This window comes from Rhipicephalus microplus, chromosome 5 (genome assembly GCF_043290135.1).
Source record: "Rhipicephalus microplus isolate Deutch F79 chromosome 5, USDA_Rmic, whole genome shotgun sequence".
Taxonomy (NCBI): Eukaryota; Metazoa; Arthropoda; class Arachnida; order Ixodida; family Ixodidae; genus Rhipicephalus; species Rhipicephalus microplus.
Genome location: NC_134704.1, coordinates 24,700,115 through 24,725,465, shown reverse-complemented (window position 1 = coordinate 24,725,465; position 25,351 = coordinate 24,700,115). Strand labels below are relative to the sequence as shown.

The 25,351-nt window shown below is 43.9% G+C and overlaps 1 protein-coding gene across 1 annotated transcript; it reads right to left on the bottom strand.

Moving 5' to 3' along the window:
- Window positions 1-476: 476 nt before the first annotated feature.
- LOC142817219 (uncharacterized) lies at window positions 477-24,908 on the bottom strand. The gene is made up of 6 exons (XM_075894277.1): window positions 24,827-24,908; window positions 18,685-18,801; window positions 12,895-13,085; window positions 11,846-11,983; window positions 9,247-9,417; window positions 477-587 (listed from the first exon to the last, which is right to left on the bottom strand). Exons 1-6 carry the CDS (start codon window positions 24,906-24,908, stop codon window positions 477-479), a joined length of 810 nt encoding a protein of 269 aa, XP_075750392.1.
- Between the last annotated feature and the right edge of the window lie 443 nt (window positions 24,909-25,351).

Genomic DNA, 25,351 nt, shown 5'->3' with positions numbered 1-25,351 from the left:
TGCATCAACAAGCTCAACACAGCGACGACACGCAGGGCTTCGTCGCGGAGGTTTTCCGCCAAATCTTATGTCGTCTCGCTGTGGGCGCACCGTAAGACGGCCACTTGACGTCCGTCGCCGCCCCTGTGTTCAGGCATTAAAGGACCATGGTTTCTGTGCAAGTTAAAGAACACCTTTATATAGGCAGGAACTTCCGGTGCCTTCTACTACGGCATACCTCTTATTCATATCGCGATTTCAGGACCTACGAACCCATAATATAACAACGTGGTAACAGGGGCGTGACCAAAAAGTGGTACCTCTCCCCCCTTCCCCCCCAAAAAACAATGGCTCAAAATACAGCTCAAAATGACACTCGACCTCATCTGTCTGCCAGACGTGCACTCCAGATCAAAGTGGTCCCCCTACCTCCCTCCCTCCCTCTCTCCAGAAAATAAATATAAATTCTGCCTACATCCCTGCCTGTTAAGCTACGGTCACCTCATGTTGAAGACACGGGCCAAGTTCGAGATGAGCGAGAAGTCCACGCCTTCATAGACGACTGTGCCATTCAGATTCGGCCGTCGTGAAACCGAGAAGGGGGAGTACTGCAAAAGAACAAGAACCGCGCATGTAATGATAGCACGTGTACAGGCCCTAATAGCCTAGCCTAGGGGGGGAGCGGGGGAACAAAGCGTGCCTATTTCGGTTATTGCCACGAAGGTTTTCGACTGTAATGGCGGATGTAGGCCCCTTATGCCTAATTTCAATAACAGTTCCCATCTTTACTTGGGGAAAACCGAAGACCGAAATCAGGTCATTGTGAGAAGCACTGCATTGCTTTATTTTCGTATTTAGGGGCGAAGCACCTCGAGACCAAACAATGACCCTCCGTTCATAAACCACTGCCCAGCGTCTACAGAAGATCCAGAAACCTAAACATCTGGGAACAACAAAAAGACTCCGACAGGGATGCGCGTCAGGACTGAAGGACATATTTATGATCGAAGTCAAGCTGGAAGTTTTGACCCAGTGGCGACGAGCTAAGCAGCACGCTTCAGGGCGTCCGTAGGCTGGTGGGTGCCCAGCATGGCGAGCCCGCCACCGAAGAAGGCATTAGCCTTCGATGCCGTCATCCCTGAGGGGGCGAGTCCTGAAGACGTCGTTGACACGACGTCTTCAATTTTAAGAATATATCGGTGGTAACATTGATGAGCTGCTGCACCGTAAAGTTTTGTATGGTGAAAAAACCCGCTTACAGCAATGCCCGCACACCTCATTATCGGTTACAACAAAACATTCTGGCTGTTGGGTAGCCATTCTGAAAGGTAATGGAACGCGAAACCATTGAATAGAGAGAAAAAAAATATTGGGTTGAAATATTGGGTTGAAATATTGAGTTGAAAGCGATAGTGAAATCCGGCCCCTAGTGCGCCCTCCAACAGCTAAGTGCGTACTTATTAACATCTTTTGTTACACACGCGCGCACGCACGCGCACACACAAGCGCGCACATACAAGCGCGCACGCGCACGCACGCACACGCACGCACAAGCACACGCACAGTAGATTATACCAGCGCGCGCGCGCGCGAATGGTACATAAAGGTTTTTTTTATCTAAAGCAAGAGTCGCATGGCCTCCAAAGTACACGCCAACCGCTCGCCATTTCAGAGGCCATAAAAAGGCTCAGAATGCCTCACACTATGGCAGCACATTATGTCGCGTTTGCTGTTTGATTGATCAACGGCTCTGGAAAGGCATGATATGTTTTCCGCTAGATGGACATAGTTGTGCATTTTTAGAGCTGTTTGGAAGTTCTTGTGCGTTTTTAGCGCCGATGGCTGCACTATCCCGGCCTCTTTCGACGTAGTTTGATGGCCTCCCAAATGCACCTACAAATGGCCGAATGGGCTCGTTTTCGTCGTGACACCTGTCGAACAAAATGCGTTTAGAAGACTCCTTCCACTACACGGCATTTATGCAGTGTTTTTTCCCGAAGCAGCTGCGAGTAACATTGGTAAGGTAAGCGTCATTCGCTCGGCTTTTACTCACCATGATGGCGGCGATTAGATTGGCGACGCTAAATGTACGGGGGATTTCTGCCAAACGGCGGCAAAACCAGCTTTACCGCCGGATTATAGAACAAGATCTAGACATCGTCGCTGTACAGGAAACTAAAGTAGAGAGCGAAGAGCATGCTGAGCGAATGGTGCAGCCTTTCACGAGACTGTTTCAGGTGTGCGTTTGTAACGCGGTGAGTACATCTGCAGGTTGCCTCTTGTTAATTCGGCAGAGCCTTAATGCGAAAGTGGAGTCCATAAGCGCCTGCGAGGTGGTTCGTTTTATATGTGATTTATCCTTACTAAGAGAAAAATGGAGAAAGATCTGTGTGTACGCACCCACTGTGATTCAAGATCGAAAAGAGTTTTTTGGAAAAACTTGATCTATATTTGAAATGTGAACGTAAACTAATTTTTGCCGGGGATTTCAACTGTGTTTGTTCGAGTATAAATAAATCAATTTTCAGGCCATACAAGCACTGCCGTTCTAATCGATATGGTGGCGAAGGCTCAGCTAGAGGACGTGGGTGAATGTATTTGCAGTGGAAAAAGGGTTATGTTTACCCACTTTCAGCGTTCGAGCCATGTTAGACTTGACAGAGTATACGTGTCTTCTGAAATCATCCCTTCGTGCCATGATTACAGAGTTACACCCGTTACGTTTACCGATCATTGTTTGGTTTCATTCTCAGTGGGTAAACATAAAAGGAATAACAAACATTTTTCTTGGGACCTCTGGAAATTTAAAGTAAAGCTATTAAATGATGAAGAGTTTAATCGCATTTTTCTAGAGGGCATAGAAGACTTGGCAAATAGAACACTTGAATCCTGGGGATATAAGTGGAAATTATTTAAACAGACCATTAAACTAAAAGCACTTGAGAGAGCCAGTATCCTGAGGCATGCTGAAAAAGAACTTGAAGTGCGCTTGCGTGAAAACTTGCAACAATTAGTAGCGGAAGAATATGTACCCAGGCCGGTACATTTTCAGAGGAGATAAACAGAACTAAACAGAGGCTAGAGTTGATAGACCGAGAATGTTATCGCGGAGCAGTGATTAGAGCTCAAGCAGAAAACTTGGTAGTGGGAGAAATGCCCCCGAAATGAGCTCTTGTAGCTGAGAAGAGACATGCCTGTAAAGGTGAAATAAGAGAAATAGAATATAAAGGAACAAGACAGCATACGAAAAAAGCAATAGCCGGTGCATTTTTCGAATATTACAGAGTTATTCACACACGCAGATCGTTTTAATAGTGATTTCATTTCATTATTGCCAAGACTTGATAACGAAAGGAAGAAAATTTTAGAATTGCCTATAACAGAGCGAGAAAATGAAAAAGCAATTGATAAGTTAAGCAATGGGACGTCTCCGGGATTTGATGATCTGAGTGCTGCAGTATACAAGAAATTTAAAGATGTAATTTTACCTATTTTGAAGGAGGTAGTTAACAAGGCTTTTAGATGTAAACAACTACAACCATTGTTTTTGTCAGTCTGCATGGTTTAAATACCTAAAACAGAAGATCCCGCGAAGTTAAGAAGTGTTACTACATATAGACCATTTAGCTTAACTAATGTTGACTATAAAATATTGATGAAAATATCGGCCAAAGACTCCAGACAGTTATGAGAAAACTGGTTGGGTCCCACCAAACTTGTGGAATAAAAGGAAAAAAATAATGACCAACATAAACACAGCTCGATCAATCCCAGAAAGTTGTGACGCTATGCATCTCAATGTTGCCGTGCTTCAAATTGACCTCAAAAAGGCATTTGATAGCGTGCCGCACGACTTGCTGTTTTCATTACTTGAGCACAAGAACGTAGGGAGTTTGATTAGCGACGGAGTGCGCATGGCTTACACAGGATGCACGACGAGATTGGTAATAAACAAAACTGCGGGTGAGTGTATACCTGTGCTGCGGTCAGCTCACTGGCAGGGGTGCCCGCTATCGCCCCTGCATTTTTCTATTTTGATTGAACCTTTCTGTTTTAGAGTAATTAATAACAGTGCAATAAGCGGCTTTCAATTGCATGAAGCTGAAGTTAGCCTCCTTGCATACGCAGACAACATTGCAGTTTTCTGTACAGATTATGAGAGTATAATGCATGCTGTAAATGCCGTGAAAACGTTTTGCCAGGTAAGTGATACGTGAACTGGGATAAGTGCCTTGACTTCTGGCATAGGGAATGAGACGTCACGCCAAGAGTATTTCTAAATATTAAATGGCAGGAAACACCAGTGCAGTATTTAGGAGTGCCGCTGGAGTTCTATCACGGCAGTGAACCGTATCAGAAAAAAGAGACATGCATTGCACAATGATGTAGAAAAATGGAAAGGTTGGGTTATTTCGATATTCGCAGGGGCCACAACGTGCAACTTGTTTCTGGTGAGCAGGCTGTGGTACGTAATGCAGGTTTGGCACTGCAATAGAATAAGTGTACAGAAAATACACAGAGTATTTTCAGTTTTTATTTGGAGCTCTGTCTGGGAAAGATCAAGATGCACAAACCTCTTCAGAAAAGTGAGATGGCGGGCTCGGATTAGTTCATTTGTACATAAGACAACTTGTAAACCGTTTCCTTTTTCTGCGTGATGTAAATGACCCTTTTTTGAGAACTGTTATATAACTAAGGCTAACTAGAGTGCTGTCGGGATTTCTCGTATCGACATCAAATCTACAAAGACCAATACAGGGGTATTTAAAGGAAGTTGTTTCGTCTTTTCACTTTTTGTCAGTGAGATTTTCGTTAGAGTGTCTGGCTGAAGTATCACGTAAAAAATTGTATAAAGACCCTGTCGATGTTTTACTGTCTGTACCATTGTACCGTCAGTTATATTGTGCAGGCCCAGGGCAGGATATTCTGAAACGTGTTAAAAGAATACCTGTAGCGCCAGGAGTCGAAACTTTTTTCTTTAAATTACATAGTGGTACCTTACCAGTTAATAAAACATGGTTGCAGGATAGGGGAATATTCGTCACATGGAGTACACATTGCCACTTGTGTAGTAAACCGGAAACAATAGAACACGTGTTTATAGATTGCTGGAGTGGGGTCTTTTTCTGATGCATATTGCAGAGGACCTTGAAAAAAGAACTACCGTTAAGTCCACATGGCATCCGTTTTCTTTCGGTTGAAAACGAGGCAGGTGTGCCTTATGATCTAGTCATGCTTCTGTGTCTTCACAGTGTATGGAAAACCCGATGTGCCTTTGAAAACGCGGATGTAGAAGTGCTCTGTGTGCGTCAATATTTTTGTGAATCTGTGTGCCATTTTCTTGAAGTGCTGAAGGGCCAAAAGGATGTATTGTGCGCTTGGAGCCATTGTTACGAATGCCCAAGTATTGATCGATAGTCAGACAAGAGCTGACGGTACCTTAACGAATTTTGTGGGTGTATTTTGTGACTCGCTTGTCTTTTGACCAATATGTAAATATGTGAAATGTGAACAGTCTTGATATGCAAGGCAATAAAGAAAGAAAAAAACATCGTGGATTTGTCGTAGGAAACCTGATTGCCACGCGAAACGCCCGGGTTCGATGCGATCAAAAATTTTATTCCTTTGCTTTTTTCTCAATTTTTCGCTCATGAACAATTTTTCCCTCACAACCAGTGGTGCCGACGCTGACGGCGGAATTTCTGCGACACGAGCTCTTTAACGCTATCGAGTTAATAAACGAGAAATTCAAGTTACTTAACTCCCACCCACAGCCCGATATCCCCAGCGCACCTTCGGATTTGCGATATGCATCGGCGCACAGCGATTCGGTATTGCGGTAAAGCTGACTTTTAAAATGCGCTGTGGCGCGGGTACGGCGGTGGCTAATGCACTTTCGGACAAACAATTTTACTGACGGCCGAGAGGAGAAAAGAGCCGAACACTATCTGTACCAAGGAGGTTTAACAAGAATAGCTGGAGTGGAAGCTCCCGCAATGCTTTGCCAGCAGTAGTGAAGCCAGCTTTTGCCCACCAAAAAAATCTCAGAAACATGCTGTTTGCTGGTGGTGCCAACTTATACACCAAGCTGCTTTAATTTGTTAACCTAAATGCCAAGGTAATTATATATTTAAAGATAGTTGTTTCCAAAGAAATGATTCGCAGAGACTATAGCACCGAAGGCTTCATCATCATCATCTTCAGCCTGACTACGTCCACTGCAGGATAAAGGTCTCTCCCATGTTCCGCCAGTTAACCCGGTAGTGTTCTTGCTGCTGCCAATTTATACCCGCAAACTTCTTAATCTCATCTGCCCACCTAACCTTCTGTCTCCCCCTAACCCGCTTGCCTTCTCTGGGAATCCAGTCAGTTACCCTTAATAACCAGCGGTTATCCTGTCTACGCGCTACATGCCCGGCCCATGTCCATTTCCTATTCTTGATTTCAGCTATATCCTTAACCCCCGTTTGTTCCCTAATCCACTCTGCTCTCTTCTTGTCTCTTAAGGTTACACCTGCCATTTTTCTTTCCATCGCTCGCTGCGTCGCCCTCAACTTAAGCTGATCCCTCTTTGTAAGTCTCCAGGTTTCTGCTCCGTAGCTAAGTACCGGCAAGATACAGCTGTTATATACCTCCCTCTTGAGGAATAGTGGCAATCTACCTGTCATAATCTGAGAGTGCTTGCCGAATGTGCTCCACCCCATTCTTATTCTTCTAGTTACTTCAATCTCGTGGTTTGGCTCCACGGTTCAAACCGGTGGCTTAATCTCCAATAAAACTTGCCTTAAAATCGAGGCTTATTAAAAAAAAAAAACTAGTGACACAAGGGTGCACTTTGAGCACTAGCTGACCCGAAAATGTTTCCACGTTAAACGCGCTGGACGTGCGAGGAAAACGCTCCTTCTCAATCACCGAACGCCACAGCTCATCATGCCCCTAGTAAGATGGCTGCCGCAGCCGCCATCTTACGGTTGGCACAGTTTCACTAGTGGGCAATGATTTCCAATCCAGCAATTTTTTTGAACCTCCTTGATCTGGATGTGCCGTGGCGCGGAGTGTTCACACCAAGGAAGTTGTCTGAAAAAAAAAAAAATTGCTGGAGTGGAATCTCTCGCAACGCTTTGCCAGCAACAGTGAAGCCAGCTTTTGCCCTCCAATTTAAGATATCAGAAACATGCTATTTTCTGGCGGTTCCCACTTAGACATCAAGCTGATTTGATTCGTTAATCTGAAAGCTACGTTAATTATAAATTAATAAATAACTACTTCCTATGAAATAATCTGGTGAGACTAGTATCAGTGACATAATCTTCAATAAAATTTCCCTTGAATTCGAGGCTTACTAAAGAGAACTAGTCACACAAGGACGCACTCTGAGTACTATCTGACCCTAAAAGGTGGCCACGCTAAACACGTTGGGCGTGCGAGAATAGCGTTCTTTCTCAATTGTCACAGTGCGCATGGGAACAGAACGTGGGTTGTTTGCAAGACTGGTCTTTACAGTGACCTTGTACGTACTGTGGCGGTGACGCTGTTTAGCGGAAGTACGGCGCAAGCCTCATAGTTGCGCCTATCCCGAACTCCGGAATATACGGCTAATTGTGTGGAATTACTTAGATCAGCAGCTGGAATCGCACGGCGCAGAGGCTTCCCTTCGATGATGGTACACACGTTTCTTCAGAGTAAGAGAGGGACAGCTGAGGTTTCCAGTTGTTCCGTACTAGCCATGTGCCCACTTTAGTACGCATGCATAAGTGTTATCCTGTTAAATGTGATTAACTTGATTCTTTTTAATTTTGCTTTCACTTGTAACATTTGGATACTCAGTGATCAATTAAATTTTGGTGCTCATTTGTAAGATGTATACATTGTATTTATTAGTTTTTGATGTTTAGTCCGTGTGTACATGTTAAGTGTACAATATACTTCCCTTTGTCAATCGCTGACCGTCAATAGCTCACCATGCCCCTAGTAAAATGGCTGTCGCAGTCGCTATCTTAAGGTTGGCATGGCTTCATCAAAATTGCTCAAGTATCAGCGTTCGTACTTGTGTGATTGTCAATTAAAAAGCAATTATTGCGCATATCTGAGGCACTCTAACAACACGTCAATATTTTGTGTGTCTTTATACCAGGAACGGCATACATAAGTAATTCTAAGGACCGTAGCGTTTATCACGCTGTTCTGAGAATGCAACACTTGCACAAAAAGGCAAGTGTTTCCAACGCTTTGCTATAGGATGACACGGTGGTGGCAACTGTCCGTCGCTTTGCATTCTACACCTTGTCGACTCTGAGACAGACGCGCATGCCTTCCTTCGTTTTTGAAGATAGCTGCCAGATAGCGCTTGTGTCTAACGTGCCTTAGAGTTGCTCTAAGGTCGCATATACAGTAACATTAACGTGCCTCGACGCGCTCGTTCGCCTTCGCTACACGGATCGAGACTCTCTAACGCAGCGCCTCTAGAATACAATTCACCTATTTTCTCCCGCAGAACATCAAACGAACGTTTTGTTCACTCTCTCGAAAAGCAAGACTATCTTCTACATCGTGGTTTTATTACAACAGCCTGCTATCCTTCTATATTGCTTTTTTGTGGAACCCGTTTATAGTAATTCTCGGTTATAACAATTGAAAGTGTTGAGGCACATTAGCATTGTTACAAGTGGGTTCGGCTGTGTGCTTATAAACTGGGCTTACAAAAAGTTGTTTACAATTTAGAATACTTAGTACTCTACTATGGAGAGCAAAAAGCGGTTTCGTGGGGATCACATTTCAGGAGGCCATGTCGACGAAAATTTCAGCTGATGACAGGCATCACAAACTCACCGCGCACGTCATAGCGCATACAGCTCGTCAGCATGAACATGTCAGCTGAGTGGTCTCTATTGAACTTCCACGTTTACGTGACATTGAGCACGTCTCGCGCTTTAAAGGTACGCGACTTTCTCATACAGGTACATGTGCCGCGTTTTGGATGGAACAGTTGAACGGACTGCAGTGTAGAAAAGAGCGTAGCGAGCGAGGACCGCTCTTGGATCATCAAACGAGTGTAAAACTCCGCTACTACGGCATCGTTTCTTAAAATTTACCCATTTGCGTGTTTGTCGAAGACTCGTGCAAAACTGCAACCTCATAAACTAAAATTTGACTTCTAGGTAGTTTAGGGACACTTTATGTCGAGCTGATGCAAAAAAACAAAAAACAACAAAAACAGGACATAGTGTTATAAAAGATGGCTGATCTCATAAAGCTTCTTGCACTTACCTCAACGTATCCGACAAGCAGCTGCTTTCGGCGATAATTCCGTACAATCGGTGACAGTTCGAGCTTCGACACAGGCCTGTCAAATCCCGTCTTGTCTTTCCACTGAGCGTAAGTGTTGAGCTTCGTGCAGTTTTCTGAGAGAAGGTCAGTTCGCTTTACGTTGAACACCGTCTGAAACGTTTATGAACACGGTAATTTTTTTTAACATGCTCTTTCGGTTACAATCGCAAAGCGTCATCTGTTATCACGAACAACATACTCCATGCCTGTGCATGATCTATTTTTCTTCAGCTTGACGAAGCAGGAAATGTGAGAGGAAAATCACGCCATGGTCTACTGGGGAGCTATTCTCGCGCTGTCCATCTATTGGACATGTCCGCTTCGGCGGCATGCATTAAGTAACTCGAAAAAGTGGTGAAACATGGCGTCACCGCACTCTTGACCTTGACGAAGCACCGAACCCGCCAGCATATTCCCGCGCAAAAAAAGAAAAACGAATGTGGGCGAAATGTACGTCAACAGGACTCTCAAACAATCTTGACAAGTTTGAACTTGATTATGAACGTGTTTACATGTTTGAAAAAAACGATGCAGGGACTGCGTTTCGACCTTCGAACTGTATCAGGTGAGCGTTCGCGTTGCGCTTAATTCAAGTGCTAAGGCACTTGTTCATGTTTTTATCCGTTCATGCACCGCCTCCGAGATGTGAGTCCAAAAACGGACCTGTGGGGACATCAAGGGGGGCATCAATCGTTGTGCCAAAACTCGTTTGGTCTTCCTCATTTGTGTCAAAATTGGGAAAGATTTGTAAAGTCAAAATGATTTTGCGGAAAAAAAGACCAGTAGCAGGCGGCGCGCTGCCCACCGAGCACCAGCCATTCAGCGGAGGCGGAATGGACAGTCCAGGACACCACGAGTATCGCGCCCCTGATCAAGTCAGCGTACCCTATCCTTTTTTTTTGTCTCCACGGAGAAGGAAGAAAGAAATAAGCGGAAGGACAGGCAGGTTAGCCAGCTCTCAAACCGTCTGGCTACCCTGTGCTGGGGAAGGGGGTAAGCGCAGCAAATGATAGCAGAATAAAAATGTTAAAAAACAAAAACAAACAAGCAATAATGAATAGAACTACTGTTTACGTATGGTTCCGTGTTTTCGGAGTTCTTATTACTCGAATTGGGAAAGTGTTTTTCAAGTTAAACTTTAAGTGGAAATTTAGCGCTTATCTGTGTTCATCTTTCGTAATTCCCAAATTCTCCTAAATTCGGTGTTCAATTTTGCATTATTCAATATACTTTCTTATATTAGACAAAATGATATTTGAAAACGAAGTGACCACGAAGCATATTGTATTTTAGTTGTCTGGAAAGTGTGAACGTGCAAACACATTGTACAAAGCCTAAAGACTTGTGTACAGTGGAGTGCAAAACGTCTACGTATCTGCTTATGTGAAACAATAAATTAATTTAAAATCATAAATTGTACCCTGATAAATATAATGTTGTTAATTTCACCACCGTAAGTTTATTGTTAAAAGCCGGGAGTGAGGCCAACATTTAATATTTTGAAATTTCGTGGCGAATTGCTGGCTCGTTGCGTAACGGATTTCAAAGTGTATTTCTCGCTTTTCGGCGACATTGGCGCAGTGACTTCATTAAAACTTGGTATGTTAAGTCTACAGCCCCATCGAGGGACAATTTGCATAATTTTACTGCATAGGAAGTACGTAGGGCCTAGTAGACAACGTCCAAATCTGACGCCTTGGCGCTTGATGCGGGAACTTTAAGGTGGCCTCGCCACCCACAATTTCATTTTGCATGCTACCTCGCTTATAGAGCGTTTTCTCGTGACAACCATGGTAATTTTGGAATAGTGAATGAGTAATTTACTAATAGGAGAAAAAAAGTTTTTCTCTTTCGTGTCCTTTTAAAACTTGTTTTTATAGAAGCAAGCATACTTTACGAGGCCGGTACACTTGCTGTCGTCTTCTAGTATACTAACCAGTATTTCTTGTTTCTTACCTAAAAATTGTTGCGCTACATTTGACGAGGGCAACAAGCTTGCGGGAATCCCACCCTGCCTACTCTTCCTTCATAGACGCGCATGCGTTGCTTGCCTTTTTCTATAAAATGCAATGCCTGTTTCAATAAAATTTGAGTCAGCGGCCGTCCTGTCACGTACTTCTCTTATTGTCCTCGGCAAATGTATCGCTACAATTTTTAGGAAAGAATGTATCACCAACTAGCCCCACAACGTGTTTTGTTAAGTGAACTTCCTTTTTTGTTTGAATAATGAAACCGTGGTTGCTGAAAATTACATTATTACTACAATATCGATATATCAATATCAACAATGTCAATATATAGGTTTCTACGGGCAAAAAAGTACGATATGATTATCAGGCTATATGGTCATTTCGTGGAATGCTCCGTAAATTTGACCGTCTGAGGTTTACCGTGCACTTATATTACACCGTACGCGGGTGTCTTGCATTCCGCCTCCGTTGAAATGTGACAGCCATGGTCCAATCCGCAACCTTCGGATTAGCAGCCTATAGCATCGTAGCTGCTGTACCACCAGACACTCCACTCGAAGCTGGCTTACCTGGTCCCCTTGAAGCGGGGTGATGGCCAATAGTCGGCAAGACCCCAGGCTGTTCTCCGATGGCTGAGAAGCCGCCGGCAGGAATACGATGAATCGAAAGAACCGGTAAAGGACGGACGAGCTGACGGCTTTGTGCAGCTGTTGTTTCGTAAAAAAAAAAGAAAAAGAAAACGTTATACAATTCTAGAACAGGAGGAGCACGACGCGATGAGATAACTAACAGGTTCGTGCTCGTGCTTTTAATTTAATCTTGTTAATCGTAATTGTGTGGAAATAAAAAAAATATATTATTTCAGTTATCTTTCCAATACCGAAATCACATTGTCACTTTTGATCACGATAGCGCATGTGATTATTGGTTATTGCACACTTCAAGCCAAACTTCACAAGGGAGCCAAGCACTGTTGAGAGATTTAATCCCACTCGACGGTAATCACAATCAGCAGTGCACCATCAGACACCGGTTCTAGATTACAATGAAACATAGAAATGGAATACCCGAAATTTGTTTATGACCAAGAAATTTACCACTTTATCTTTGAACTGCAGTGCGCCCTAAACAATTTGAAGGAATACTAAGCATAAAAACTGCTTTTCTCGTCTCAGTAAATTCCTGTTTCGCAATACCACAATTGCCACGGTTGTCGCGAGAAAATACTTGATAAGCTAGAAAACGGGCAAAAAGAATTTGCGTGTGGCGACGCAAACTTGAATAGATTTTGACGGCGTCTACTAGCGGCAACTTAGTTCCTAGTATAGGCACATATACAGTCCTTTGAGGGTAAGCTAAGTCCAGAGGCTTAGCCTACCAAGTTTCAGAACATTTAGTTCAGCCAGTGTGGTCCAAATGCGAACAAAACATTTTGAAATCTGTGATGCCACTAGCAGAGATTAAAAAAAAATTACGGTACAGAGATTATAGCAATGGGACTCCAACCTTCATTTTCTTTTGTATTAACAATCAGCAACTCGCCCGACTATCACTGCTCCTGTGAAGCTCATCGATATTGTACGCGTCATCGAAATGACGTCATGCTCTTTTGGCATACCTGTATCATTTGAGGCGACTGAAGAGAAGGAACAAAGCACAGCAAGTCGAGCCTCGACAGTTCGAAGGCGTGGGCGTCGAGCGTGCTCGACAATGACAATCCGGTGTCATCAGCAGCGACGTGCTTCAACGACAGAACTGACACCCCAGCGCCGTGCAAGGCACGTGAAATCTTGGGGGTGCACTCGTCATCTGAAATGAAGTTCGAGAGATCAGAGAGTGACGGTTTTTATCGAGGTGCCTCGACCTATTTACACCTAGGTTTTGGCGTAGGCGTAACGGAACGAATAGACAAGAAAAAAAAGTGTTTTATAGGGTCACTTTGGGTATTCGAGCACGTCGGTTTTTGGCCTATCACATTGATGAGCATACGTGCAATCATAGATCGGTAAAGTCACTCATGAGACGTCTCACTCAAGCTCGGATTAAGCCGTGAGTGATGTTCCAACGAGTTTAGGTTCGCGTGAGTGCGGTTGAGGAAAGTTTTAGTGAATGTGAGTTAGACGGAGTCCGCTTGAGGAGAATTATAGTGCGCTTGAGTCTGACTGAGCCCTAGGCGCGAACTATGTTCATTGAGTCAATTTTAGTCAACTCCACTTTTTTTGTTGCTGATCCAAAATCGAAACACGGAGCAGGAATATACTTTGATGGTGAGATACGATTCAAATGCTTCTTGGTAAATTTCGCCACCGAGCTGTAAATGCCGGCAAAAAAGTCACTGCAGTAGGTCTCAGTTATTAATTCAAACTATGAAAGATGATAGATATGTGCGGTTTAACGTCCCGAATCCACCAAATGATTATGAGAGACGCCGTAGTAGAGGGCTCCAAAAATTTCGACCACCTGCATGCATGGGGTTCTTTAACGTGCACCTAAATCTGAGCACACGGGCCTGCAGCTTTTTCGCCTCTATCGAAAATGCAGCCGCCGCTGCCGGGATTCAATCCGACGACCTACGGGTCAGCAGCCGAGTACCTTAGACCCTAGAACACCGCGGCGGTATATATATATATATATATATATATATATATATATATATACGTGTGTATAAAGAGTGCGGTTGGTGTTTATTCTCACCCTTTTCATCTCTCATTCTTTCTTTTCAGTCTCCTGCACCCGTTCCCTAGTGTAGGGCAGCAAAGCGGACATATCTCTTTCTGTGGACACTGCTGTCGCCCTTTATGGAAGGGAACACACGAGCACGTGGCCTGCGCTCTGCGGTGGCGGCGTACAGCACTATCAACGAGCAGTTAAGGAAAGCACGTCACCTTTTGGTGTCATCTGTTGGCAAACAATATAGCGAGCATTGCCGTAGGATAAGCGCTGCTAGATAACACGGCCTATCCGGTTTAATAACGGGCGGTTCCGCCAAAAGGGGACAGGCTTTCCTCGGCCATAGGTATACTCTCAGCGAGAAGGGATCGCCTCACTAGGTTTTTCTTGAGCAGCATTTCTCTCATCCGCATTAAGACTGCACTGTACCTCTGAATAAACAAGCAAGCGTAGCTGTCGCGTAATTACACAAATTCCGTGTTAACACGCTCATTTCCTTTTCGTCTATCTATCGATAAACAGAAAGTGATAATAGTGATAAAGAAACCGTACGCTGTTGTTGACGGGGGTTGAAGTATTCACTCGACTATGAAATTGAACTCCTATCTTCTACGTGTTCAGGCCCAGAAAGATATATTGATGCTTTAAAGGATATTCTTAAAATACCCAACGGGAATGAAGGAATGACGTTGATAGAGAAGTGAATAATGAATTCTCCATTATCTCTCCCGCGCTGACGTGAAATGAGGAAGGGTGCTTCAGAATCGCGAGTCGAATGGGATAACGTGCCTGGTCCGTGACATGAATAAGTGAGGACGCTATCTCGAGTGGCAGACAAAGCTGTCTGAAGGAGCTCTGGAAGTAAGATTACTTTGTCAAGCTGTCAGGGCCATCGTCAATATCCTGTAGTCGCAGCAAGCGCGAAAGGTGTGCTTATTTAAAAGGATATTGGGGATACCTGTAAGGTGCGCGCGATGAAGTGTGCAGTTGGAGATTGCGGCCGAAGCGTGAAAAAGTGAGAGTATTGAAAGAAAAAGCAAAATAAATACGTAAAGAGCCCTTCTGATATCGGCAAAGCAGGACAAGCGGAGCTTGTGCTACGTGACCTGCTACCTTTCTTTCTTTCTTTCTTTCTTTCTTTCTTTCTTTCTTTCTTTCTTTCTTTCTTTCTTTCTTTCTTTCTTTCTCTCTTTCTTTCTTTCTTTCTTTCTTTCTTTCTTTCTTTCTTTTTTATTTTAATTTTTGTTTCCTTTTCCTCATTATTTTCTTTCGTTATCTCTTTATTCTATTTCTCTCCTGATTTGTTTCTTTTCCTTTCTTTCTTTCTTTCTTTCTTTCTTTCTTTCTTTCTTTGCGCAGGCCTCCCAGCTAGCTTTTTCCTTCTACCATGCCAGCATTTGGAGCTGTATACACGCACTTAGCAGCGCAACACTTCAGACAGAGAACGAGAGAGAAAGCAAGAAGAGAAAAGGGAAGGAGCTTAACCAGGCGAGCGCCTGGTTTGCTACTCCACTCTGGGAATCGGAGTGGGAATTAAGAAGAGAGAGAGAGAGAGAAAGGAGGTACGCACTTGCAGCTCTTCAAATGTTATACATGCAACGAGAACGGTCGTGTGTTCGTGTCCAGGCAACAATGCAAAGGTGGCTGCGTGAAAGGAGAAGTGATCTCCGCAAAGCATGAAATTTTGATATCAGAAACGGCAAGCTTACGATCGAGAGAGCTTCAGTTACTCGAAAATGGTTTCAAGGGAAAATTGAGGGATTGACACGCAAGCACATAGAGTAATTGTAGTGATGTAGTGAGACATACTAAGATCGTAATATTCTATAGAACGTCTGAAAGTTGCTTAGCTCACGCGAAAGCGTGCCTAAATGAAATTTAAGCTCGAACTTCGTCCGAAGGTTCTCGAGTCTCACCTTGTTATTTGTTAAAATTAATGGTGTAATATAATGCGATATTGGTGCACATATGCAACGCCAACTTCTCATTGATTATTAAACTGGTTCAGTGGACAAAGCAGTTTTTTTGATCGCAGTCTAACGACGAAATCTGTTATGTAATATCATTGTTCGTATTTTTACTTCCACTGTATCCTGACGCGGTTATAGACGGAACGCTGACGTATGAATCAGTCACAGAATGTTGACTCAAATACGTATTCCGCTCGGGCTTCTTGAATCATTCAGCAAAGATCAGTTGATTGGTTGATGTGCTGACTAAAGAAGATCATTTCGTATTTCTGAAACGTGCCAGAAGGCGCAATCACTCCCGTTAACACAGCTATTCAAAGTGAGGAATATACGCGGTTGCCATGGAAATTGTTCAATCAACCGTTCCAAAACACTACTACGCCATTTATGCTTGTTGTGACGTATGGTTAGGTTGCAAAAAAAAGTTCGAAACAAAGAGTGGCTCTTGGAATAGGACAACATGCACATTATTTTGTGTTGTTTTTTGTTTAGGTGTTTTGTTGCTGTCTTTCGTAGAGTGATCGTCTAATCGTCTAAACCGATTATTACACTCCAGAACATATCTTTATGCGAACAATCTTGGAAGTAGGGCCCTCTCTCTCCCGTTCACTTTCTCCCTTCACTCTCTCTCTTTCTGCTCTTGTATTGCGCACAGTGTGAGCCAGCAATCTAACCACCTTTCAGATCCGATCCTTTTTTCACTTATCTTTCTCTCTTATAACCTATATACGAGCGGACCTTACTGTTTGATTTGATGCACTACTTATGGTTCGCGCATATAGAATGATGAGACTCTGATAACGTTCATTTCTCGGATAGAATAAAGTTGAGATGTTTACGTAAAGTGCCATCGTACGGCCGCTTATCGTACAGCCGCAAAGTGCTACCACTTATCACCATCCGCAATTAGAGGAAAAGCGAGCATTCTTATCGGAAGGTAAAGACGTTGTGATGCTTCCAACGAGTGGGACATATCAGCGTACTGTATTCTCCTAGCTCTGATGCAGGGCCGCCTATCGAGGGTCACGAATTCTTTAAATGAGTGCGTGGTCTGTGCTTTTTAAGCTTGTTTGCTGGAATGGTGTGAGCTTGATATCTGGAACGCTGTTTCTGGTGCGTTAGGAATTGTCCTGTGCGCTTAAGAATAGTAATTACTTTCTCTGCATTGGCATGAGAAAAAAAAAACGTGTTCTTTCACCGAGAATATGCAAGGAAAGTTACTGTAGAGGAATGTCAGTTACGGATGGTGACTCACCATGTATTGATATTGTGATTTCTTAGCGACATGTAATTATGTCGCGGAAGGTCTTCACTCGTATGCTTGCAATTCATGGTACTTGAATATCTTCAGCTTCGCAAAATGTAAAATGTTTCACAGACATCCATACATTTTCCTCTCTCCTTTTTATTTTTACAAGTGCTACGCATGGGCGTTCACTTAATTTTTATGTGATCTCATTTTCGCATCTTAAAAAAATACAAAATTATAAACATGGTTGTGAAAGAGACAGAATAGTTCAGAAAATTTTGGAAGTGCATAAAAAACTAAACAGTAGGTTGTACTCCCCGAAATGTTCGGTTTATAAAGTGCAATCGTCTCGCGCAAGATGAGGGTAACTTGATATCTTGCATGTAGAAGGGTCCTTGTCTGCGTTGTGCTTAATGTGATTCTCCTTGAGCCAATCATCATCATCGTCGTCGTGTGACACCGGTCGGAATGTTGTCACTCTGTGCGCGTGTTATCTGAATATTTGCAGCGCATTTTTGTGGCGTAATTGCGCGAATTGGTGCCTGGGAACGTAAATTGTACTCGCCGTGCCCCGTACGCAAATAAACGCACACCCTGTACGCTTTTTGCTGTGACTTGGATTGCCTGCAGTAACTTGCATGTGATCGTCCTGTCATACTACATCTGAGTTATGAATGAGTTTATATAGGAGGGATTGTTTTGCTTTGTTAGACACAATAATGACGAGAACAGACAACGATGCCAAGGAAGGTATAGGGGATGTCGTTTAAAGTAGTTGTGATGCAAATGTGAAGAATGAAGAGTGGACGAAAAGATAACTCGTCGCTGGCAGGCACTGAACGTGCACCACCTTCGAATAACGAGTCCGATGCTCTACCACTGAGCTACGGCAACGGTCATTTCTTCGTGCACTTTATGGCGTATGAATGTGTCGTATATATGTCCACCCAAACGTGGAAGCATCAGTCAGCGCCGCCAATGTAGCCATGACGGCGAGTGCGGAACACATTCATTTTGCCTAACAAATGTAATACTGCGTCTAACAAAGGAAAACGAGCCCTTTAAATTTCAACATATTTTTTTCATTCATATAGCGAGGGTCTCGTTTTGGGAGACTTGATGATTTGAGGTATTATTCGAAGGATTATTGATCAGCTGTCAGCTCTTGCATAAAAATTACGTGATACGTGACGTCGACAGGCAATGGAAGAGACTAACAACATCCCCTATACTTCCCTCGGCATCATTGTCTGCTAGCTCTCGTTAATGTTCTTTTCCCCGTGCCACTGCCCCCGTCTTTGCTCGCAGCGTGCTCGTTGGGACGAGAGAAGACAGAAAGAGCTTAAAGTGCGTGACAGACCTCAGTAGTGACACCGCTCCTTCTTGACGGGCTCGAAACACTTCTGCGGCAACGGCCCCTTTAAACACATTTATAAGAGAAAGTAGATAAGAAGACCCAGGATGCTATGTGGGCGAAGTTCAGCTCAAACGTGCTTCACGCTTCAAAAGAACGTCTTACGAGCCTCTTGGTCGACGTAGAGCACCACGTTCGAAGCTTGCAGTATGGTCAGGGTAACATCTTTGACCAGGCTAGCCGGAAAAGCACAGTTTTGCGCAGTCTTCCCTCCGCGAACAACTGTGGACGAAAAGAAAAGGTGTCAGAGCTGTACAAAATCCGGATGTGCAGTATACCCTGGAATAAAAACGCGAACGTTTAGGTCCGAGCGTTGCTCGTACTTTCCTCTCCAGCGTCTACAGTGCGTGTCATATCGGCGCAACCCAGACTTGAACACTTACGTCAGAGCTAACGTTACCTGCAGCTGCCGTATTTTCAGCGAGATTATGCTCTACCACGAGGAAAACTCATAGCAAACGTGTAATACTATAAACAAAAGGAGAAAGAAAAAAAATGATGTCACGTTGGTAACCGCAGGTCTGTAATTCATCAGAGATGAACCGTGTCCTGAACATTTTTTTTTTCCACTGTGCAAGGAAGATACAATGAAGAATCAACAATCTTCATTTTTCGGTTTTTTAAGTAACAAAACCGCAACATGATTGAGGCGCATGGCATTGAAGGGCTCCGCATTATTTAAACCAACTGCGAGTTCTTTAAGTGCATTGTCGCAGGTGCATGAAAGGTACACTTTTACGGAGTTGCACAAGAGTAAGTACTTGCTTGAGTTTGTTGCGCGTGCGCATGATGTCTCCGCGTATATAGTTGCAATTTTGGTTTGGCACTCTTGAAAATTGGTTGTACAGTGGCCAATGAAAAGGAGGAAATGAATACCCTCTCACGTAAGTGCGACAATGCGCGGCTTGAATGTGCGTAATGATAATGACACAAAAATACGTGTTACCTTCGAGCCCCCCCGGCGCCTTTATGATTAGCAGTAGAAGTAACGTGAATGTGTTCATGGTGTGGGCATCGGACAGCAAGGTTGAGGAGCACTATGCCTTCCAAACGTCCTCAACGCCCGCCTCAAATAGGGAATTAAAGTGCGGCCCGAACACCTTACCACAAACCGAGATAAGGGCATTCGTATTTGCATCAATAATTGTTGCCTCGTTGTGCGATTGGCTGCCGCGATGCAAGCTTGAAAGGACCGTGTCGAACCGAGCATCTTGCCGACTCCCGGCGTATTGTATAATGAAATATTTAGCGGCGCGATAGGCGATACACCCCACTATTATAGGCCTGACCGCTGTTTACTTCGGCGAACGATCGCAGACTCGCGTATACTCAGGGAAGCCTTGTAAGGCGAGGTTTCTCGCAAGGCCGACGCTTTGCTCCGGCGCCAGTATTAATGGTAGTCCGCGAGGATACGCTTAAATTACGCAGCGCCGCAGTGAAGCGTGCGTGGGAGAGGTTCGTATACGTCTCGGTTTCTGAAATATTGTATGAATGAAAGTTTTCGAAACAAGTGGCGGCCGCCCTGTACAGCGCTTCTTCAGTCTTAATGACCATGCAGCGGAAGGAGTACCACAGTCGTGTCTAGTTCGAGGAGTTCGTTAGTTCAAGACCATTAGTCCCAGGCAATCGAAGCCCAGTGTGGAAGTGAAAGGAAAGCCGACCACTCGATGCCTGCGGGGAGTGGCAGAGAAGACGTGTAACTCGAAGGGTGGTTTTTGAAGGATAAGAATTCATTACGCTTTCTTTTTTTTCGTTGTGGCGTATACGAAGCTGAGATACGAAGCTAGGAAGCTTGAGATACGAAGCTACGAAGCTTGAAGGAGACCTAATACACGCGCGTTCCTTGTATTGTGCCTTTCTATCGATTTCACATTTAATACGAGGCCTTTCCGTTACATATTGAAAGTCTCTTGTTCAAACGGTAATGAGTGCCTACTATTCTCCAAGTATGAGTGACACCCAGCTAAGATGAGGTATCTGTCATAAATCTTGGCCTCTATTGTGTAGTCCTCATGTACTTTACTCCAAGTTCAAATGTACTTCTACTAAACATCCCTTTCCGAGGTTTGGGTGCACAATAAATAACCCCAGGTAGTCGAAATTTCCGGAACCCTCGACTAAGGCGTCTCTCATAATCGTATGGTGGTTTCGGGACATTAAACTCCACATATCAATCAGTCCCTTTTCGAGATAATGACCATGCATAAGAAGGAAAGCCATATCCAAGTTAAGAAGACGGTGAAATAAAGGTATGGTAAGCATGTACAAATAGGAAAGATAAATGATATTAAAAGCTCTCGCAATGAGTACTTTAACCCAAGAACGAAAGTGGTTCGGTGGACTGCAAGTTACACTGTTGTGATGTAGATGATGTTGCTCAAAGGGGCCCCACCACACTTTTCGAAAGTGGCCAGGAAACGTTGCCTATTGGTTGTCCAGGCTTCCGCGAACATAACTCAATCATTATGGCGAACCATATGATATACGGACCTCTAATGGTTCAAAGTCAACACCTCTTCTCTCGACAGACGATATGCCATAAGCGTTGCATCAGGCGTTGCATAGTTACCGGGGCCTCCACGGCGTGCCGCGACATGCCTGCGCTGCGCCAACGCCACCTCTGTTTTTTTTTTCAATGCCAGCGCAAACGCGTGTTACTCAACGGTAGCCGTCGGTCCGCCTTAATTCAGCGAGTGGCCGTGATGCATTCACACGTTCTTTCGGGAGCTTTACACGGAGATGCGACAGACGTGTTTCCCACTCCAATATCATACGCCTGTCAGATTTATTCCTTCGGACTCCTTTGTGGCTTGAAGCAATGTCACCGCTGCATCAGAGCGATCTCAAAGTCCGCACATGCAGTTGCGTTGCAGTAACGCTTCCCCATTGGTTGCCCACATAGCGCCGCGAACGATGACACGCTATCTCAGAACATCGTATCTTTTACAGAGCCAGCGTGACAGCCAACATTATGAACACGAGAAATGTAATATGCCGCCCCACGGATCTATATGCAACTGAACAAAAAATTACTTCATATGATTTCCGTCGTGAGGCACTACATAATGGGCTCTCTCCCCCATTACCGCAAAGCACTCACGAAGGCTAGGCGTGGGGCGAGAGCAGGAAAGGGCTAGGGGAGAATGTGGCGAGCGGCTGGATCGGGCGCATCTGGCTGTCATTGATAAAATAGAGGAGACGCTGGCTGCGCTCTGCAGTGCTGTAACTTAATTGTAATATTGTACCACCGCGCTTGGGATCACACTGAAAGGGAACCATGCTTTCAAAAAAACAGGGGGTGGGGGGGGGGAGGAAAACCTTAAGCTTCGATAAGGGCGGACCGCGATAGTGATATTCTGTCCCTAGTGCATATCACATATACTTAATACACCAAATCTTTTTGAACATGCTATGCATCCACTACGTGGCCTTAAGAGAATAGGCGCAGTAACGTGTGTGCTTTTTTTAGTGGTTGAGCGTCTTTAACCCATGAAGTTATTATGATATTCACATGTTATGACACCCGATGGCAATGTACGCTTGTACCATGCATTATTGTTGCAATACTTACGTTGTATTAGGAAGCATGCATACAGGACGCGTGTGTTTGTAAAATATGCAAGCAGGGGAAGTTACTTTCACTGTATTCGCAAGCACAGAACATCAACAGTGCAACTATGTGCGGGACCGTGTACTGTTTCCGTACGCAGTCTAATTATTACCATGTCCAAAAAGAGAGAGAGAGATAGATAGATAGATAGATAGATAGATAGATAGATAGATAGATAGATAGATAGATAGATAGATAGATAGATAGATAGATAGATAGATAGATAGAGGTGGCTGTGTGGTAGAGCACCAGCTTGCCACTCAAACAACATGTATTGGTTCAATCGCCACTCGTACCCAGAATTCTTTATTTTTTTATATACATGTTGCTCAATTTTGTCACGCACGAGGTGATATTTCGCACACAAGCAACGACGCTGACGCTGGAATCTCAGCGAAACGAGCTCTTTAACGTTATCAAGTAAAAAAAAAATGTTCAAGGTCGTGATACGCGCTGGCGCATGGACGTGACTTCAGGAAAAGATTCTGCTGGAACTTAGTGCATCGTCCCGTCGTCTTTCTCAGTCCGTGTCTTTTTCGTGCACCACAAGTTTTCACAAGTCTTAATGCGGCCTTTCAATGACCCACTGTGTAGCTTTCAGCGTTCGCGTTGAGGCGAAATGAGAAAGAAAGTGTTTAGAACGCCTGACACTCTCACAGAAAGCGCATGAACGGTGAAATAGACTTACGGGAGAAATAATGAGCAGGCCAGATTGACACGCTATGCCGACCAGCGGCAAACCTCTCAACCAATCCGCCAACTAATGGGTGGTCATGTAGGGGCGTTACGACAAGCCGTCCGTTTGGATACGGGTGATTCAAACTTGAGACGCTGAGAGGAGGAAGAAGACATTCCTCGGCAATCCGTTACGCAAGTGAGTCATATTGGCACGCAGTAATCAATGACATCGTTCTAGACAAAAACACGTGTCCACATAATTTGGTAGAATACTTTGCTTTAGGAAACTTGAAGTAAGTCACGCGGTCAAGTGTGGTGTAAGGATGTTACCTTATTGCTTATGCTGTCATCAGGGATAAACCGGACAACGCGATTGAGTGAACGACACGGATGCAGTTCGCCAATAGCACATCATTTTGCACCGCAAATGTATTTCATGAATTTGACAATACTGGGAAGTAGTTGACGCGTGAACAAAGTGACACGCGACCAAGAAAGATAGCTGGATGCTGCATATTCTAACGTCGTGTCAGTAGTGAACTGCGCAAAAAACATTACCCTTGTAGGTGAAAATTCGAAAGGGGCAATTGAGGCAAGGGAAGGTTCTGGTGCGAATTCACATTTTGCACTTTATTCTACGTAAGAATTGCAAAAACTGTGGTAGCGTCGATTAAGACGCGATACACTGAAACCTTTCATTTGACGTACAACATTCTGTTTTGCGTTACCAGGGTCGCACTTTGACGTATTCATTGATTACATATACAAACTGAATCCTCATTTTTAAGTAGAATATCATACGATAACAATGGCTGTATGAAAGCAAATTTCGAACGGCTAAATATGTTTGTGCATTGAGAGTGATGTCAATTTCTCTTGTTATCAAGGTGTAATCGACAATTTTGTGCCTTTGCTTGAAATTTGACCTAAAAGAACAGTTATGAAAATGAGTTACGCAAAAATGAAAAATTATCAGAAGATATCCAGGTAATCTAAAACAGCACTGATAGTATTAGACTGTCTCAGGTAAAATAAAACAAAGCATCTGTCGATCATAAAAGCTGGTACGGAAAAAAAGTTATACTTAATTTAAGTATGAAACTTTAGCTTATTTTGTTCAGTGGAGGTGTAGATGAAACGGCCTTTGTGAATGAAACGACAGGTCCATAAATTGTTATGCGGCCTGGCCTGCATCAGACAGACGACGTTTTTTAAAGGCAAAGTTTCCTACATGTAAACACGCGAAACTTGCAACACATCAAGCGCATTGGTGGGTTGGCCGAATTCTGAAGGTCACTAGAGAGTTTCGGGGTCACAGTGATTAGTCTCCGTGCTCCCAACGTAACGTGTACAAGAACGTCACTCTAATCCTTGACTTGTTAATCATATTGTGATTTTGGGACGTTACACCCCACATATCAATCAATCGTTAATCCTTGACTTGATTGTTTGGTAGCTGCACTCGCACATCGGCATTCTGCCATTCGCGTGCCCTGCGTTAAGTTTGGGCTTCGCCGCACTGCCGAAAAGAATCTCGGAGGCGTCTTACTGAAAAGGTGTGGCTTCAATCTGTTCCGCCAGGTGGCGCAATGACCCCAGCTGCTCGCAAGAAAAGTCTGCTCCTTCAATGAACTTGCTCAATTTTCATTTATTATTGCGACACCCAAATGGTGCTTATCTTGAATACGGAAACTGATGCTTCGATATTATATGTATGCAATATAACCCTTAGAGAACGGTCGATATTGTACCAGCAAAAACTTTTCTTTTTAAGAATTTTTCTAATGTTCTAAAAACTGGGTGTGCTCGAGAGCATATGTTTGAAAGAAAAGCGAAAACAAGTGTCACTGAATTCTCGAGCCAGCGAAAGCTGTCGTGGTTTAACACGCAAAAACGATGTTATAATTATGAGGGTAGCCGTGGGGGGCAGCACTTTTAAGGTTATCTTTTATAATATACAGGTCAAGCTGGTGGACTGGTCTGCTAGTGCTGCGGCCCCTTGGGACTCAACATAGCCCCCGTCAAACTTGGTTTCCCCCATTTCCCCTCCACTTTCTGAATAATAAAGTTAATTCCTTCAATCTATATCTCTTTAACATGCACCTTAGTCTGAGTACATGGTGCTTTCGCATTTCGTCTCCATCGAACCGCGGCCATCGTAGCTGGCACTTGAACATGCGTCTTCGAGCTTGGCAGTGCAACACCTCAACCACTAAGCTATTAAGGCGCGTGCTCCATAACGTTTTTTTTTTCTGTTACTTGGAACAAGCTGCAGTTCATGCATTTTACGTTTGGTCAAATGATTGGTTTCCATTCTCACGGCGCCGACTTCTTATTCGCTTAAGAACACTCGGTTCACTGAGATAATGTTGTTTTGAATTAAACTGCGATGCATGTCAGTCAATTGTAAGCGCAAGTGTCGCATTCTATGCTAATTGTACACGTCGATTGTACACGTCAATGTGTACACTAATGTACAGATTG